We start from the raw sequence: 20,216 nt of genomic DNA on the forward strand, positions 1-20,216 counted from the left end.
AGTGAAATATTTTACTTCCGGTCTTCATTCTAGCCCTCTTGAGTCTATCGGTCGATCGCGCATGCATGCCGTCGTAGGTAATGAACAGGCCGCAATATTAATTGAATTGTAACCTCCTTGGTCGGGCCAAAGTGTACTTCAATGGAAAATTAATTTTATTACAGCATTAATTTGTTAAGAAAACACTGCTTCAATACACATAGCACAAAATGGAACGTACATAAATAGGATATAAATATATCATCATTTACTCTATTTCAATTCTTGATCAGGAGCTTAATACAGCATTTTAAGTTGAAAGGTAGGTCTTTTTACCTATGAAAATGACGTTCAAAATTTAAGTGATTTTTCAAAAAAAAATTATTTACATACAAAATAATATGTACCTTAACAATTCACTCAACCTTGCCTTTTTAACCCTCTTGTTCCTACTGCACGGTAATTTGCGAAGGCGTTAAAGAGAAACTACCGCAATTAAGCAATCGGATGCAGACTTGGAGGCCCTCTTGCTGAGTGTCGCTCACGTAGTGGGGCACCCATCTGCCAAGCTTCTATATTTTGCTAATAATGTGCCTACACTAACATTAATAGCCGAAGCTAGCTCAGCCGTAGTTTGAGAGGGATCCGCTTCTACTATTGCTTTAAATTCGTCATTCAGGCCCATGTGCACGAGGTTCGTTTGTCGAGATCTAATTTTCTAGAACGAAAGCGTTTGAATCAATAAGTCGTTCATTAGTCGTTTGAGACTTATTGTTTCCATTCCGAGAATCACATAATATGGTGTTTGGTAGTAACTATAGCGATATTGCTGGAAAAACAATTCTCGAAAAAAGAATCTGAAATTGTAATAGCATGGCTTAAAAGAAACATCAATTTGAATTTCGAATTCCCGGATTAACTTATGTTTATAGTAGTTTGATCGATCAAACTTCTGCTTTTTAGGTAATGCCCTAGTAGGATAGAAAATCACAGACATCCTTGTTTTGCTGGGATAATAAACTGCGAGTTAATAATTCAGGAATAAGGCATCAAGACAGACAGTTATCGGTTCGGCGAATTTGTTAATTCTCTCGGCGATCGGCTCATGTCTAGCAACTTACCTTACGTTTGAGCGTTTCATTACGATAGCGACTATAAACCGATTAGGTATAGGTCCAATAAACCTTGTGTGCTACACCTACGGCTGAGCGCGCTTCCATCTTACACTGCATCTTAATTACCATAAAGGTGAGATCGCAGTCAAGCGGTAACTTGTCATTAAAAAAGCTATTATGCATGTAGGGCATCTTCTAGGATGCGCTTCTTTTGGGCAATTTGACTTGAAACACTTTGTTTGATCGGTTTGACTTCGGTCTCACTTTTAGAGGGACCCAGTTAAAGCCCATTACGTAACTTTTCGGTGTTATGAGCGTTTTAACCATCATTTGGTGTTTGTTTTTGTGAACCTGAAAGAACTACGAAAAATAATAATTTTAGGCTGTCGAACCATACAAGTATAAGGTAAATTTTACACTCGTCTGCCAGCCTCATTTTATTATAGCAATAAGCTTAATAGTTTCTATACAGCCAGTAAAATACGGTATTGTATAATTTAAATCTTTTTTTATTAGTAGACTAATATTATAAACGGGAAAGATTATTTATAAGGTTTGTTTGTATCCGATAGTCTTCGAAACTACTGGGCCATATATCGACAAAATTATTTTTAAAGAAAATTAGTGATCATGTAAGAGTGGAAAAATTTTGTCTATAAAATTAATTACTGGGGGTGCGCTGAGAAAACTATGGATGAAACATACAAGTTATGTACTACATGTTTAAAGTACTTTTTATTACCGGGAAAACTGACGGCTTTGGTGGCACTTGTTAAACTTTAAATAACGTGGATGAAATCGCAGGCTAGTCAAAGATCTTGCTTGCCTTTATTTTATAACCTTGATTTGAAAAAACTCAACAATCTGCACGCCATTTTGGCGTGTAGTTTTTTTAAACTTTTTGTTTAGTATCTACTGAAAATGCAAATAAGGCACAGCAGCATGGGTGGCCGTGTAAGTTATTCCTTTGGTGAGATCCTCGCTGTCGACTCTACGTTTTACGGGTCTTTGGGCACGTTACTATCAATGAACTTATATCAGAATTCTCTAAAATAAAAATTATAAAGCTCGCTCCAACAAATAATAGAGTGAGAGATTAACCTTTTATACACATATTACAGTAATTTCTCGTACATCAGTATCATTATGAACCCTCCCACTACAGGGCGCGATCTCCTCTCGGAAGGTTTAGATCGTAGTCCACCACGAGATTCACACGCCTTTAAGAACATACATACATACATACAAAACATACAGACTCTCAGACATGCAGGTTCCTTTATATGTTTTCTTTCATTATCCTTCTTTAAAGTGACATTTAACTGACAAGATAGGCCGAAGTCCTCACCAGTCGTTCTCTGCTCATATAAGCTAGGTATTTGTGAGCCTCGTAGCTTTAGGTTTAAGTTGGCGATCGAAGTTATCACCATCCCCTTACAATTGTGTAAACATGTATACATATATATGTATGAACGCTACATAAGTTCCTGTGATAGGCCGGCATGAATAAGAAAAAAATTTAATTCAAATTTAAGTAGCACCCACAAAAGATTTGTAAATTAAAATATACATTCATATAACTCCCTCGTTGGTATATAGTTCGCATGTTCGACTAAGGATAACGAGGTCCTGGATAAAAATATTAGGTATTGAGTTTTTCCGTTTTGCAGTTAGGTGATTCGTAGTTTCCACCGGGACGGTTATTATCACACGTGCTAATAGTCTTCATAGCTCATTGCTCCAATTCCCTGTGTCCCATGAGAGAGGAGGTCTTTGCCCAGCAGTGAGACATTTAAAGGCTGAAAATGATGGGAAAAGTAAATTAATGTTTCCATAAATCGTTTTGAACTTCATGAATCGGATTGAATTTCGGGAAAAATATATGTAGAGTATTTTAAAAATGTTGGTCATAGCAAAATGGTTTATGTTTGTTTCATTTTTTGAATCCATCCTAACCTAACCTAAGAACGAATGTGTATTTAATACTTCACTGCTTTGCGAAATGTTTGTCTTGCTACATTTTATTTCTTTGACCCTACCTTGCATTGCATTTAATTAACCCTCGCATATTTTTTTTTAATTTTGCTGTGACGGTAATCAACTGTGAAATGTAAATCGATTTTCATAACTCACTTTTAATTTTTCTTATTTAAATTTAGTAAGAATTAAGTGGGGACGGTAGTCCCGAACGGGCAATAGAAAATCACTCGAACTCAGTTGAACAGTTAAGTAAACAGTATACCTTCCACCATTACCTTTTAAAGCTTTGGAGTCCGTTTCTTTCTATTTATTTAAAAACCCTATTTGCAGTATATTTGACTATGACTATCCAGCTAGGCATTTCTTTTTAAACCGCAGTGCACGCTATATAATTTGATTGTGTTGTTGTTAACATGCGATTTCTCTTGCACAGCCTTCTTTACTCACAGCTTCACTTAAAATAATTAATGTGTGCTTTCTGTGTGCGAAAATTCTTGTGTCTTCCGTGTCTCGACTTAAAAACATGGCTTGAAGCAGTTTTTTATGAAGATTAAAAATATATAAGTTGCGAAAAATAGCGTCAACATCCTCTTGAATTAAAATCCTTATTTTAATGACTTGAAAGTATGTAACATATAACTGACTTTTTTAAGTTTAAATAAAACTGCTTTAAGTAATGATAATAAGTCTCCTGTTGCTACCATATCCTAAACCAAATTGTCTGTGAAAGTAGTGCCTGGCCATCCCTTTCAACTGAGCCTATTGTGAAAAGAATGACACTAGCTTTAGACCTGCCCGTTTTGTTTAGTTTAGAATGTGTGTATGCCAAAATACATACACTGTGAGTTGCGGTTATACTGCCAGCAATATATGTATGTACACATGCGCCTTTGCAAAAAATGGTTTTCAATTTGTCACACCATTGTTTCAAAGTGTCATGAATTTCTTAAAACTTCTACATTTTAATTTATATCATTTAAAAAATACAAGACAATATTTGATCACTGTAGATTAAAATGGAAAAGTTAATTTAAATTATTAATAACTTTATGTTTTTTCTATTTGATGTGTGTATTTGTGTGTGTGAGTGTCCGTAATTATCTTTTTACGTAACTATATAGAATAGTAAATTGATTTGAAATTAGATCACAGTATTTTTTGTATACTACTGCGGGACTTTGTGGTTAATTTTGAGCAGGTGTTTTATGAGAGTAGATGAAAGCATTATTATGGGATAAAAAATTTTTGGGGCGAACTACAATACATTACTTAGGTTGTTTTCTCTCGCATGTCATTAAAATAATACATGGTGTGAAAGAGGTGCAGTGTAAAATCCACTTTTATTATTATTAATCTACTTTTCTGGCTTTACCGAATACAATTTACATGCACGCCTGCGATTTGTTTTATATTCGATAAGAATCATTACTTTTATACGTATTTTATAACTCGTAAATATTAGCTTAATTTAATAAAACTTTTCTAATAATTAATATCTATTTTCAATTACTAACAACGCGCAGGCTGCTAAATTTAGTTTGTCACTCTCTTGCAAGATAGGGGAACTATATTACGAACTTTCATCAAGCACAAACTCAAAATTTTCATCGTCATATCGAGTTAACTAACTAAGTGACAATGATTTTATGTCGAAATATTACTTCTTGAAATACATAACTAGTAGTTTAAAATTAATTTTAAGGTTTAAAATACTACAACGAAAATCCTTAAAATTTACTTGTGTTGTAGGTAATTATTAAAAAATTCTTTAATATGTTGAATTGTAAAGTAATTCTGCTTATTTATAGTAACAGTCGAATTTATTTCTGTCGTTAAAGTTTGTTCTACTTTAATAGTATGTTTTTGATATTGAAAAGCCCAGCTATAAAAAGACGAAGCAAAGCTTTAATCAAATCTCTGAAATTGAATACTTATTAGTAATACGTTGGTCTAGTGGTTAACATGTTCTACGGATCATAAGGGTCTGAAAATTCGATTCAAATAACTGTTTAAAATAATTATGTTCGGTATTGTGCACATTTGGAAGGAAATTGTCAATATTAGCCCGAAATTAGGTTTTGTGGGTAAATGTGGTACCGCATATGCACGTTGCCGACAGTCCCAGTTATTATTATTATTTATTAACGTTATAATAATCGTTAAGCTCTGTAATCCGCGCTGAAGCAACTTGGAGTACTAGTAAATAAATAAAAAATAAGTTTAACTATCCCCCCTTCTAAGAGGCGGCGGGGATTTTTAGTATGAAAAAAAAACAAGCTAATCCTTAAATCCGCTTTGCATCCTTCCATTAACGATTATAAATACGAATGTAGGTGTGTCTTTTTTTTGTTTGTTGAACCGAACAGAGTTGCCTCTGTTCGGTTCAACAAACTACTGAAATGATCCTGATGAAAATTGGCACACATATAGTTTGCATCCTGAAGGGGGACTTAGAATAAATAATATTAATCCCGGAACATCACCAATGTAACGTTCCGGGGGTATTTAAAATTCAGCTGCACAGCTAAATTGAAATTTGCGAAGTTTTGTATAGAGATAAGATGTGATGTGTGTGTTTAAGATGTGAACTACATCTTAAAACGAAAAAACACGGATAAAGTAGCGCGATACAGATAGTAATGTCATAACCGTGTGAAAAATTCAATCACCTGTGCTATTTCATAAAAGTTATTTATAACTTCCTACTGTAATAGACGGCATATTAAGCAATAAACTGTAAGACCATATAAATATTCGTAAAGACCAAAGTTTATTTTCATTAGTAACTACTAACTAATGTCTAAAGGTGAAAAGTTCAATAAAATCCATTTACTAAGTACTGAAAAGATTTCTAAAGACTTTTGCAGTAGATTTTAAACTCGTTAGTACCTACCATGTAGTGAAATATTAAAACAATATTCCAATATTTACAGTCCCAGTTTAATTTAGGTAGCTGGGCCTCCGCTTTCATGGGAGAGAGGGATGTAGAGTTTATACCCAAGTAACAATTATAATTCCCTGATAGTGCTAATAACCCAGGCTGACACTTTAACGTGCTCTGGGTGGCACGGGAGTGAACACGCCAATTTCCAAACTCGGCAGGGTGATAACGTATCTCGCGACAGGTTTGCGACAGGCGTAAATCTTGCAAACACTGCTATCAAACGTCACTTTTCCATAAAATAAATAAACAAAAGTGACGTTTTACAGCAGTGATTGCAAGAAAAACTGAATTGTAGTTTTCCGCCTGACCCGGGAATTGAATTCAGGATCTCGTGATCCGCAGTTAAATATGCCAACCATTACACCAACGCAGGTACCTTTTATTAACAATTATTATACCGAGTTACTAATAATCACCAGGAGAGAGGGCTATGGGAAAAACGACGATGAAAAACTTGTATAGCCCAAATTCGAACTCAGAAGTCATAACCAACCAAATAACCATCCAATAACCCACTGGGTTCAGCGTCGTTTAGCCAACCCAATCGATTTTTTGGCTGTCGAAACTAGGCCGCATCACCCTTACAATATTATTCAAAAGTGAGTAACTGAAATCAATTCCATGATAGACGTAGGTACGAATGATACAAATTTCCGATAAATAACACGAAAATGCTTTTCAATAGGTAGAAAATTTGGATATCCGGTGAAAATTTGTTTGTAGTGTACGCCACCCGTATATCGGTAAACGAATAGGAGCATGTTGCAGGTATCGCGCAAAAAGAGCGCCGACGGTTTTAAAGCGAATTTAGCGATTTTAACAATAGCATGCGAAAGAGTGCGCATTGCAATTTGTTTCAAATATACAACAGATTTAGCATGTATGAATTTATGTATTTGATGAAAACCTTTGTATTCCAGAAATAAAAGTAGCATGTGTTAAATAACACGGATTTTTAAGTAAAAAATTACATCTATCCGTTCTACTGTTGCTGTGTAGTCTCGAAATTAATAATTACTTGATGTGATAAAAAAATCTTTAGATCGTAGCTTGCCACTCCATGGTGGATTAGCGCGGTATTTTCGTAGCAGTACCAACTTTTTATTAACTCAATCCGAAAGTAAGGAAATTGAATTGAATTGAATATTTAATTTAGTAGGGCTATCCGCTTCTAACCCTATCGATATACAACGCATAAGAGAAAACCGAAATAATACTTCACAGGCTTCAGAGGTACATTATGTATTGTCTCTGAGAATTATCTGTGAAACAGAAAACCTAATAGTTTTTGAGTAAACCACTGCCGTAATTTTTACTGTAATAAATCCGTTAGGCGCTAACATCACATGCAAAAATAAAAATCATGTGACTCCTGTCACACTGTGCGTGTCTGAATTTGTTTGTATGAAAAATAGATATGCTTCTTTGGAATTAATATTTTTACAGGGTGATTCCTTATGAAATATACTTATGCATCCTTTAACATTATTTCGTAATTCTAAAAATATGCTAAAGTAACTTCATTATATAATCAGAAGATTTTGGATTCGATTGGGTATTTGCTTCCGGCGAAAAAGGGCACTTATCCATACTTATGTTCTAAATTAGAAAGTAACTGTTTGTCTGTTACCAATTCACGCCGTAAACACAGAATAACACCAAATAAAATTTGCATGGAGATAGATTACAAGCTGGGAAAGAATATAGGATACTTTTTAGCACGATAAAAAAGACTTTTCCGGCGAGCTAGAAAAAAAACGCAAGGGCGCAGACACGTACGTGTTACTTGAAAGAAGAACAAACAAACTTTCGTGTTCTATTATTTAATTTGTTTTCAGATAAAAAATATCCTGTGTACTATACCATGTCTTAAACCTGTCTTTATTTACGATATTTCAAGCTCCTTTCCGTAAACTATATCTATGCAAAAAATCACGTGAATCCTTTAATCTGTTGTAACACGATTGAAGAAAAAACACAATTCCCACTCATAATATCAGTAGGGAAACCTTATTTTAATATTTCTAAAGTAAATCAACGTTCATTAGCTAATACAAATTGCACTCATCCCCATGTAATTGGAAGTGTCTACTGCGCAGGTCAGCCGGCGGCGACCTTTTTGTGTGATCCCTCCTATATGTCTATGAACGCCACTTTATCATATGCAGTTACAAGAAAGCGATTTCGACGAGCGGTCGTTGTCGCTCTGTGAATCGACGGAGACGTCGGAACGCATGTGCGGTGATTTATTTAATACATTGAAGAAAGGCCCAATGAAACCCGTCATCAATGCCATCGAACCACCTCCTGAATTTCAGGTAAGATTTTGAAGCTTTTCCTTTCTTTTTTAACAACTTTAAAATAAAGTGCGCGTTACTTTTTATTTTTAAAAAGCTACCTTTGTTAAGTTTAGTGTTGTTCTATTGAAATGTTTTAATAATTCAGTCAAAATATTGTGCTAGAGTAAGAAATACTTCCGCGTTGTATTATATTCGCCGGGTTTAAATTTTAAACATATTTCGTAATAATTGAATTTATTACATCGCTTTGTTACAAAACCAGTGTGTATAAGAAATATACCTCTGTTAAGTTTAGTGTTGTTCTATTGAAATGTTTTAATAATTCAGTTAAATATTGTGCGAGAGTTTAAGAAATACTTCCGCGTTGTATTATTTTCGTCGGGTTTAAATTTATATCGTAATATTTCGTAATTGAATTTAGGTCATCGCTTTGTTACAAAACCAGTGTGTATAAGGAATATTCAACTTATAATATAAAAGTTCGAGTTATATATCGAGGAAGTTCTTTTGTGAGCGTTTTTAGGCGAAAAGTTTAAGAGTTCCTGTAAAAGAATTCAGTTGGTTAAAAATGAACGGGAACCGAATTTTGCGTCTGAATTTTTACATGTATTCTCGTGATTTCAAGTGCATTCACGGAAAGGGAAGGTTTATAATTATTTTGTTCTTTAATTGATGATGTGAATCATCAATTTTTTTAAATATATTTATAAAAAATAAATCATTCTTTTATCAAAATAATTGTTATCGTCGAGTTTACACTGGCGTTCGGAAAACAATCGAAAATATGTTTTGTTTGCCCTAAAAGGCAATATATAGAAACTATTCGACAGCCCGTTTCGTCAATTGCGCTGTTTATTTTTTTAAACTTTTAAAATAATTGGGAGTCGGCTTTGTGTTGTAAAAATATATTTATAATTCTGATTCCAAACGTGTTCTCTCAAATAAAATGTTTAAAAATTCTCTGAATTAGTTATTCTTTGTGTCGTCCGCCGGGTTGTTGGCGATGGATCATTGTTTATTCACTATCGAAACTATAAGTATAAGTACAAAAGTTTGGTGAAACAAAACTGAGACTTTTAATTAACATTATTAGTTGAAAATAATTACCTCTTTCGCTATACCTAATTAACTATGGATCAATAGGTCCTTCCTGACCCAATTTACGGTAGTCCGCCTTTTTTATATTAAAATAGATTATATGTATTATAAATCGGTATAGTTTGGTTTTTGAACGCTTTGAGTTTGCGTTATTTCCCCCTCTTTTGTTACAAGTTAACGAAGCTATCTTTCTCAAAGGTCGCTGTAAAAGCTATAGCTCACTTCGCTGATGCTAGTAGTTTGATTTAAAATGTTGGGTCAAGATAGCTTTCGTTGGATTAATGAACTTCGTTTAGTTTTGAAGGAAACATTAGGCATAACTACATAGAAAATAGTAACGAAGGCCGTTAATGTTTTGTCACAAATTTGGCGTGCAAACATTTTGCTAATGACTGATTTATTAAGAAAAAAATAATGATTAAATTTTTTGAATAATTATTATTTTTTAATGCTATTAGGCATTATTTTTTAATATTATTAATAAATAATAGGGTGCCGAAAATTAACTATCATCTTTTGAAGCCAACATCACGAAAATGCCTCGATTAAGCTTATTATACTTAGGTAATAAGTAATATATAAAATATAGAGAAAGGCTATATAATAGGTATACATGTAAATTTCAAAATTTTACCCATAAGGTTCAAAAAGAGTATAAAAATATGTATGGCATTCCGTAATATATAATTATTTGTCAGAATGCGTGAAACTGAGGTAGTACCAGTTCTTTTAAACAGCTTTATGAGGTAGATTATAGGCTATTTAACATCACGCTATGGCCCTTAGGAGTCGAGCAAAGAGCAGGCGATTCAGTGGTTAAGTGGGGTCGTAGATAGGGTTTGGGCATTCCCTACAGTTTCAAAGTCCCCGGACACGAGACATCCTACAATCAGAGTCACGGAATTGAGGGGAAGTAATTTTTTATTTTGTTTTTTCTTTAAGATGGGCAAAAGGTTCATTGTGTAATTCCGAGCTTATGGTACTAGGTTCGGCGCTCATTATTTCCATATGTGGTGTCCGGATATTAGACGTATTTTCGAAAAGCCTACGATACGGTTTATCCGCAAAGCGAATTAGGGCAGTTTTACTAATATTCTAGGTAAAGGTCCGTGTTTTGAGGTGAGGTGGGGCGGCCCCTGTGCAATTATTAACGACCACTCAGCTCGTTGTGGTTTTTTCTCTTCTAGGTGAGCTTCCAAAGTTTCAAAGATTTGAAATTCATTAAACTACTTCAGTTATTCGAAAATAAACATAATTTCGAAAATTTAGTCTCAATGGTCTCGTCTCGAGTCTTGACCCGAAAGTACCGGGACTCGAGACAAACCCTAGTAGTTAGTAAAGATTGTGTGGGACATATTTCAGAAGCTGTACGCGGACCGTAAGACACTTGGTTGAGATTAAAATTTAAACTCACAACAAGAACTATAAATAGTTACTTTATTATTACTGATTGCTTTTAAAACACCTTTCTGTTGTACCCGACGCGGACGTATAATAATAGTGTTTTTGTTTTTCTTTTATAAATTACACTGTTGAAAATAAAAAAAAGTACCTATTTAAATAAATGATATTATATTAATAACATATTATTTGACATATATGCATTTCGGCAATTAGCTTATTATTGTGCCAGGCCGGCAGACAGAAACAAGATCCGTAGCAGGGCAGCAATTTGGCTAACCACCCGGCTGTAGCAGAACTGATTATTGAAATACGACATCTTATATATTGCTGATTCGATTCAAACTTAGTATCGAAGAAATATGTATGCTAGTACTTTAGGGATGTAACAGGATGAATATGTAGGGAACCGCTAGGCTTCCGATAAATCGGAAACTTTTAACATACTTCCACGTGCAGGGAAAATGACATGTTTTGTCCTTACCCTGGCGTAGGTCGCCGGGACAATCGAGTGTGTACGGCGGTATAAAATGGCTTTTCATCGCGTGTCATGCCATGTCAATCACACGATCGCTCTCACAAAGAACTGCATTGTAAGATTCTAGCTGTTTCCCGTGATTCCGTTCGATCATAGTTTCCTGGTATATAAAAAATATGCACCAACATACAACTGCTAGTCTCGTGGGTAACGTTTTCCGAACCCTTCCTGGGTTCGAGGTTCTGGGTTCGAATCTCAGGTCTGAAAGAGGCGAAACATTTTTTGGGCATAAATTGCTATACAAATAAATTTTGAAAATAGTCAGGAACTGAAGCCTTTTTTATAATAACTCTCTTACCTAGCTAAGTATTTAATCCTTCGGTTAAAGATTTCTCTGTAGGTACCAGTTCGGAGTTAGGGAACTAGTAGTGTCAAAAGCTTGTTAATACTCGGTCTCTGTTATTTTCACTAACTTAATGTGCTAAGTTGTAAACTAATTATAATATGAGCAGTTGTTTCAAAATCACTAAAAGGCACTTCAATTTTATTTTTTTTTAAATATATGAGAGCTTACCAACTACATTTTTTTTTAATTTATACTTTTTATTGGTGCCTACACCACATTAAGTTCAGAAAAAAAAGGTCAAGCACTTGTACGTAGTAGGATACAAAAGACGGCCTTATCGCTAAGTAGCGAGCTATCTCTGCAAGGCAAGCTTAGGTTTTGCAAACTAAAAAGAAAAACGAAAAGGTGGGGTAAACTGTTTAAAACATACATACTAATACGTAAAACAGACTACATACATACAACACCACTATTGGTATAAATAAAAAATAAAAACTAATATATAATTTAGCATACCACAAATACTTAAATATGAGTTAGAGTAAATAAATAATAGTCGTATTTATTGAGTGAGATAATGAGTTTATTAAGTTATTTTAATAAATGTTTTTTTAAACACTACAAGTTTTGGTTCTCGAGTTATGTTCGAACAATATTTATAACAAAATTAATAACGTAATATTTTTCTTTAAAATATGCGCCTAGAGAAAAACCTTGTACGTTGTATCTCTCATAGTTAATTTTCCGCCAACCTTACCGCTCATAAAAGCAATTTCTTTGTAAAGCTAGTTATATTTGTGCAGAAAAACAGCAACAATTGCGAAATTAAATGTGTAAAGCAAAACACTGGGAAGGTTATCCTTTGATATAGGTACGGTATTTTTTCATTACATGTAAAAGTGCATCTTTTGTATACAAAAGATAATTACGTACAATAAAAGCAAGCCAATCAAAATGCTGGCAAAACACTCCTCTTTTATTGGAGACTTGAGAGTAATAAGATAGTTTTCTTTACTAGAGGTATTTTCAAACATCGGAAATTGAATTAAATGGCATTTATTAAGTCCACCTTACTGCTTGGCTGTCTACTTGGTAAATGTCTTCTTGGGAATGAGAACCAATGGCGTGCATAGAGCGTATGCACAGGGTGTGCAGAAGATATAAAATGAAAATAAAATCCAGTTTGAGTTATCAAAAGTTAAAGATAGGCATTGTGAGAGTTATGAAAAGGCTAACCTCCAGTATTTATAGCTCGTACTGGAGTCTGCAATACCCTCTATGCAGGCCACAATGAGAACGTAACGATACGTTCTCATTCCCAGACCGCTATAACATATGTGATGGTAAAATTTAAATTTGCTTCAATATATCAGATAGTTCATAATAATTATCTCCAACATATTGAGTGAGAACCAAAAAAACAAAATTTAAAACGGTGCTGAATTAACTGTTTTCGCGAAATGCAATGTTTTCATTAACTACTGACCAAATAATCCGAGTCTTAATAGATTTGACCAATAGGTAGCTTTATTGAATTATATTCCCGCAATTTATCGATACGTTTGGTATTAAATATTAAACATTTATAATGGTCCATCTAGATATATCAGTGTCAGGGCCCCGGACCTGTCATTGTACCATTAGGGCAAGGGTAAAGCCAATTCAATCAAAAGCCTATAACTGTTCACTGCTGGACTACAGGCCTCTCACAATGGAAAGATTATAATTGGGCCATAATCACCACACTGTTGGGCACAGGGATTAGTATTCGCAGTGTATCGTAGCACAGACGACGCTGCTGCCCTATTCCCCGTCACATTCCCTTAATCGCCTCGTAAGAGACCTGCGGGAAGAGGAGTGTTGGTGGCTTCTGTATTCCGATCTGCCGCCGCGGCTTAAATTAATTGGTTTAATTGTCTACGATGCATTAAGAGTTGCTACGATTGATTGAGTTTGTCATACGTAAGCGATGTCAGTGATTTTTTAATATATGAACCGATTTTCCTTACTTCACGGCTTGAGATATGTAAACTCGGTGCGGCTGGTAAACAGTTCCTTCCTGTGACTCTCTAGATGTACTTTGCGATAGTCTACCACCAATGGATTTCCCGATGCTAGTTCTGAACATTGAGATCCCAACAGGTCTTGCGAGCTATGTGGCTTGCTAATTGCCTGTTCAGCGTTGGAACTCGCTTATTTATGGCAGCATCTCAGGCTTTTCATCGAATTTCCTCATTTCAAGGCACGTAGAGAAGCTTCGAGCCCTCTCCATCGCCCGCCATGTGTATCACTTCAAGCTTTCCTATAATAGTAAATTACAGCGGCAACGGGTTCACTAGCAACGGTTCGAAGACTTCAGTACTCAGGCACCGAGGAATTTTGAAGGAAAACGCATAGAATTCGCCGCCGACGGTACTGTTCGTTTTTTTACGCTACCAAGGCGATGTTCCGTAGTTTGTAGACATATACTGTAGATTCTTTGAGACAAAACATATACCCGTTTTTTTTTTGAGATGTGTGAATATAGACGTTACGTGCCAAAATTATTTCAAGGGTCCGGTGCCCGGAGCCCGGAAAGCGTGACCCGATTATTACGAATGGATAGACCAAATATTTGATTAATATTTAAATATTTTAGAGCATAATTAAAATTGAAATTTTAAAAGGGATTATGGGATTATATTGTCGATTAATTAATCTGATAAATGTACTATTTTAATTATCTTTTGAATTATCGAAGGCATATGTTCGTATAAAATACTGACTGAGTTGTGGTTTAATTACGATGCTTCGTTGTGTATTTGTGAATAACAGTATAATGAGAGATATGTATTTTATTGTGTTACTTTATTTCAAGATTACGACAAATAATGATTTTTTTCGCTGATTAACTCAAGAACTTAAATACAACATTGTTTTTATTGTAGTCTTATTATTGTTAATAATATCCTGAGTAAGGAACTTATTTTGAATGCAAATCATGTCAAATTTACGTGCTAAATAATATGTCGTTGGCCAGACCGGCCCAATTTGGAAATAAAATCAGCGTGTTTGGATCAAAGGATTTGTTTCCAATATGATCCATCTCCACTCCCCTTTTTACTTTTTTTTTATCATGTTTCGAAATTCGATAATTGCGTTCGACGAGCGTCTGCCTGCCGCCGCCAAATATAACCAAAACTTTTCTGTTAGGCTCTGCGCAAACAGATATACCTTAGTGTCTTGTCTATTTCCATCAACAACTACTTCCTCCGCTTCACTGTAAAACTCAGCCTTTCTGTGCTACCGTCGCACTTATAATTTTTTTCTGTTGTGTTAATGTATTTCATTCAATTGATGAATTTCTGTAATTTAAGCCTCAGAACTAGATTGTTCATATATAATTGACCAAATTTTGTATTTTGGGGTTGCCCGACCGGATATGTTTCGGCTTTTTATTTTGTTAAGAATATTTTATCACACATTCATACAAATAAATTCGTTTAATTTAATTTTTTATGTGGGTTTTAAGCAATTAATCATCAATTGTTTAACGGTGTAGAAAAACAGCGTCAGTAGGTACCGACACTCTTCTCATTCTTTGAGAAGATCTGTGCCTTGCATCGTCGTTAATGGGTTGATACTGATAATGATGACGACTGCCGTATACACTGTTTGTTTTCAGTGTATCTACGTACAAGGATTGCAATTTAAAAGTATCAGTCACTAGAAATGCAATGTATAGTCAGTTGAAGCTACAAGCAATATAAACAGCTAATTTCAATGCAATTGTTCGAGTTTGTTAGACGAGAAACAATAACAGAACTCCGTGTTAAACTGTTACCAGTGTCCAGAAGTTGCAACCGGTGACTGTGCCCTGTTGCCGTTCCGGAAATAACAACGGCGGTTTCCTGTGATAATACCGTGTCGGTAACAAAAAGTGTCTGCGTTTGTGCAGGGCCTTACAGTATCCTATGCCGCAGTTTCGAACTCTATTAGAAATCTGGGTACGGTTTGATGGGAATTTTAAAATAAACACCAAACAATATTTCTTGTTTAGGATACAGGAGCGAGTATTCGATATCATTTCATTGAAAATATACCGTATATTTCCAATATGATTCCGAGTTTTTGTTACAGTTTGCGTCATTCATTCACGAGGAAAAGCGAATTTTAAAATAAACATTATAACCGACATTTCGTGTTTGGTACTGGAGTGAAACTTCAATTTAATATCGTAACTATTTATTTTATTTCTAAATAATTATTTTTGTAAGTACCTGGGCGCCTTTATTTACCATGAGTTGTGATTGTGTAAAAGCCCTGGTAATATTTATTATTATTAAGGTAAACAATGGCATACGGTTAGGTGCGAGTAAGAGCCGAGCACTGAAGGTTTTACCAATAACAAGGAAACGTTTAAACTGTTACAGTAATTTCGCAAAGTGGGAGAATAAATAAACTTTTGATAACCGTAACTTGATATGTGCCAGTTCATTTTAAATTAAAAGCATTTTAACGAATGTCCTAATAATTCTTATTTAATTAATTAATAGTGTACAAGAAACAATTAAAATTATATTTGATACACTTCAGTCTTGTTAGGAAGATATCTCACGGTCCTTATCGTTATGACCAGTTATTAATGAAATTACTCAACCGCCGCAAAAATAAAAGAAATGTTCGTTTGTTTCGATCACAGCTTACATAATAGTTAATGATATGCGACATGGACAAAATTCAACATCAAACGACCAATTATCGGCTTTGTAATTCATTCAGTCTGCTAGCTAAGGATCCGTGACAGTTGGACGGAGAGGCAGCTAAGTGGCAATAATTATTGGGCTCGGTTATTCCGTTGCTGTGGGAGTTTTGAACCGCCCTAGCTTTCGTTTTGAGTAAAATACTGTTATTGTCGCATTTTCTTATATGTTGTACACTTCTAAAGTACTTCCTGTAGATCAATTTTAATAGCAATATTTACTTTTTGGTACGGAACCCTAAAAATGGACGTAGAGTTTGACATCGCCAATTAATGATTTTTTCTCTACAAGGTAACCCTTGTCTGCAATTTTGCCTGATGCTAATCAATGATAGACACCGTACGGTAGATATGGTATCATTTTAAAATTTTCTTCTTTACCCGACCTCGCCGAAATTGCCGACTCATAGACCCAAAACCCAATCCGTAAGCGATTTAGCGTTCTGGTATAATGCCACGTAGAAAACGATTAGGTATAAGGGTTTTAACATTACTGGTTCAGCTGATATTGCAGCTAAGGGTTTACCTGTATTGGAATTAAAAAAACAAAACAAATAGCCATTTTGCTTGAATATTAAATATTGCGCTCGCATCTCTATCACGATCAATCATAACTGAATTATAAACCTACGCAATATCTACTGGTAACAACACTATTTCCTCGCGTGGAATGTTCACGGCGATTGATTGATGTGGACAGAAAACCCTCCGATGCATTCGTTTCATTCGTCTACGTGATATATCTGAATCAGAGGCATTCTTTCGCAACTGACAAACATGAATGATTAATTACAAAAAAAAATGTTTGTATCTTCTTTGAATTCAATTACAACAAGAACATGTCAAATAAGTGTCATTATCAACCCATTACCGGCCCAATACAGCGCACGGGTCTTCTTTCAAAATGGGAAGAGTTTAGCCCGTAGTCCACCATGCTGGCCAAGTGCGGATTAGTGGACTTCAAACACCATTCTTTTCATTTGGTGGTAGGATCACAGGTATATCTGTTTGTCAAATAGGTTTTTTTTTTTTTTTGGTAAATGTCTTTGGTCTGGTACACTTATAAATTGTAAGGTTAAAGGTATTCGATTATAATTTATTGCTTCATTAAATTATTGCAAAACATTAACATTTATTGTTTCTTAAATATATTTTAAGTTTAATGAAAATTACTACTATGCGAAATGCAGATTGGGTCTACTAGTTACGCGTGATTTTTGTTACAGGATGATCCGGGGTCAACAAACATCGACACTGTGTCTGCTTTTGTTGGTACCCGAAGTAAATGTTTGGCTGTGTGCGTGCCTCCATCTGTTGTTTTTACAAATGATAATATAATTAAATCTAAATCGTCGAGCTTAGAAATTGCGATGACCACTAGTCATATTTCTCCCTTATATCCCAGAAAATTGAAACCCGAGTCACTTTATGAACGCCGCCAGTGCTTGAATCACCGATTCGCGAGTCCGAGACTTTTACATCTCAGCCCGTGTCGAGCCAATAGGCCCTCTTCTAGAAACTCTCTCTCTTCTCGCCTCTCCAGCAGTCATAACTCCCTTGTGTCCCAGTTCCAAGCAGACGATTCTAGCTTTATCACTCAGGCTATATCTCACGACACTCTGTCCGCCAAAACCTCTGACATCACTGATATGTACAACGTCCCCTTCGATAGCGACATTTACGCGGTACCCATTGATACGGTCCGGCCTAGTCACAGTAACGTAAGAGGCAAGGGCAAAAAACCACCCAGGAGCAACCGAAAGCGTGGTAAAAGCAGTTCCCAAATTTTAGGCAGCAGTAGCGCTGCTCCCGAAAGAGTGTTCAAGTCGAAAGAGATCAGGCACAAAGACACCAAAACGAAACGACACAGTTTGCCCAGCTCATCTTGCAAAAAGCCCGTCACCGATTCCGACACTGACTCGCTGCATTTAACTCTCCGTGAGATGCGAAAATATCTGCACACTCTCTACTCCAGCTCAAGCGATTCTGAATGTCGAAACACAGTAAATAAGAAGAGCAATACAATAATAACAAACGTGGGCATTCATGTGCGGCACGCTAACAAAGAGGCGACTGGAACGGCGGTTTTCTTGAAAGAGAGCAACGATTTACCAAGACCGGTTGAAACAAATAACAACCACAAGAAGGCAAACAAGAACACTGTTAGCATTAATGCGAAACATAAGAAACACAAAGAGATTACCGCGAAGGAAAGCGGCGTCTTAGAGGAGAGTAAAGATAAGTCGAAGAAAGGGAATCAGACTTCAAAAGTTAAGATGTCCCCCGTGCGTATGCTGTCTATGAATTTGAAACAAAGCTTCTGCAACTTGTTCCGGTGGCGAAGAACGAGTGAAAGCGACAGCGTCGAGAGAGTTGGCCGTGAGTCGCCCCCAGCGGCCGTGCGAAGGGCTCTGCCTCCGTTGCCTCAGTCTCCACATCCCTCGAACTCACGCCGCTCGGCAAATGAAGATGAGACTATCATGGATTTCGCCACATCGATCCAGAAGGTGAAAGATGTGAGTATTTATTTTTACTAGAATTTTACTTTTTTCTACATTTGCAGGATTCTTTTTTGGAAGATTGAACGAATTCTGTAAATTAAACCCGATGTGTTTTACTTGCGAATCAGACTTAAAATTTGTAATAATGGTTAAATTAATGGACGCTATTGAATGGAATACGTTTAGAGTATTACGGTTTCCACTCATTTCCCACAAATTCCCGTGTGATTTGCAAACGTGAAATTCCACTATTCAAACATTTTGCGGTATGAAAACTTATTATGTAACTATCAGTGCCGCTGGGTTTTACCTGCGTTGCCTATTAACTTTGTGTTTAATTTTATAGTTCGTCTCGTATCGGTTTAGTTCTTGTGATTTGCGCATTCTTTAGTTTTATACACTACAGCTGTTTCCGGCGGTTGCAGCCAAGGTTAACGACTTTGGTTCCTAACGAAATCTCATTCTTATAGATGTAAACTTACGCAAAACTGTAACGTTCGCGCGCGACTTTAAATTTTTCATAATCTCCTAAAAAATGTGCTTAAAATATTTCTTTTCCTGACCCTGAGACGTTAATGGTTGAGGAGTTCTTCCGGCACTCCACCATCAGCTCCTGTATTGTAACGAGCATAAACTGCTTACCAACTTTATACCATTATCGAAACCCGTGCAGTAGATATTATTGTGTCATTCCGGTGGCCATCCGTGGTCTTCATAATCAGTTTTACATGACCAAATGGTGCGTTTCAAAAGCAAATACTCACGTTACTTTAGAAAATACTCAAGTCGCTGAAAGTGTTTCTATAATATTGGAAGAGTTCCCTCGATTTCTCCAATAGATCTTGATCTGATGAAAATGGGACCGCGTGGGAAGTATCATTATTCTCAATCTTCTGAGGTAACAAACCATAAAAAAGTGCAAACGAATTGATGACCTCCCCCGTTTTTGTAATTGATATCGCTTTCTGATAATTTAGATTGCTATTGGTACAGTTAAAATCGGTCCATTAGCGAATTAGGTAAAAACACAAATAAGCAAAAAAACCTTTTCTCTTTATAATATTAGTATAGAAGTCATTGTGGCTTATATCAAAGACAAAGGTATTATATATGACTCGGCGGACTTTTTTACATCCACTAATGACCAATATTTTTGTACTACATAAGATTAACGTATGACGGGTACGTGGGCTGACTTAACAGTCGGCTTACTCGGATAGAGCAGCTCAGTGGCGATTATTCTTTTGTGTTGCTTTTTAATTAAATAGCATTATTCCAGGCTGAAATAAAATATGAGATTTTTGCTTTGTGAAACTGTAGCTTTGTATAGGTG

The 20,216-nt window shown here is 35.6% G+C and overlaps 1 protein-coding gene across 1 annotated transcript in view; it reads left to right on the forward strand.

Moving 5' to 3' along the window:
- The window catches only part of LOC120636074, a 111,910-nt gene that overhangs the window by 4,347 nt on the left and 87,347 nt on the right, over positions 1–20,216 (forward strand). The window contains exons 2-3 of the mRNA XM_039907357.1: positions 8,187–8,336; positions 17,609–18,898. Of these exons, the coding sequence (XP_039763291.1) occupies positions 8,187–8,336; positions 17,609–18,898 (1,440 nt within the window). The remainder of the gene's footprint in view (positions 1–8,186; positions 8,337–17,608; positions 18,899–20,216) is intronic.

This window comes from Pararge aegeria, chromosome Z (genome assembly GCF_905163445.1).
Source record: "Pararge aegeria chromosome Z, ilParAegt1.1, whole genome shotgun sequence".
NCBI lineage: Eukaryota > Metazoa > Arthropoda > Insecta > Lepidoptera > Nymphalidae > Pararge > Pararge aegeria.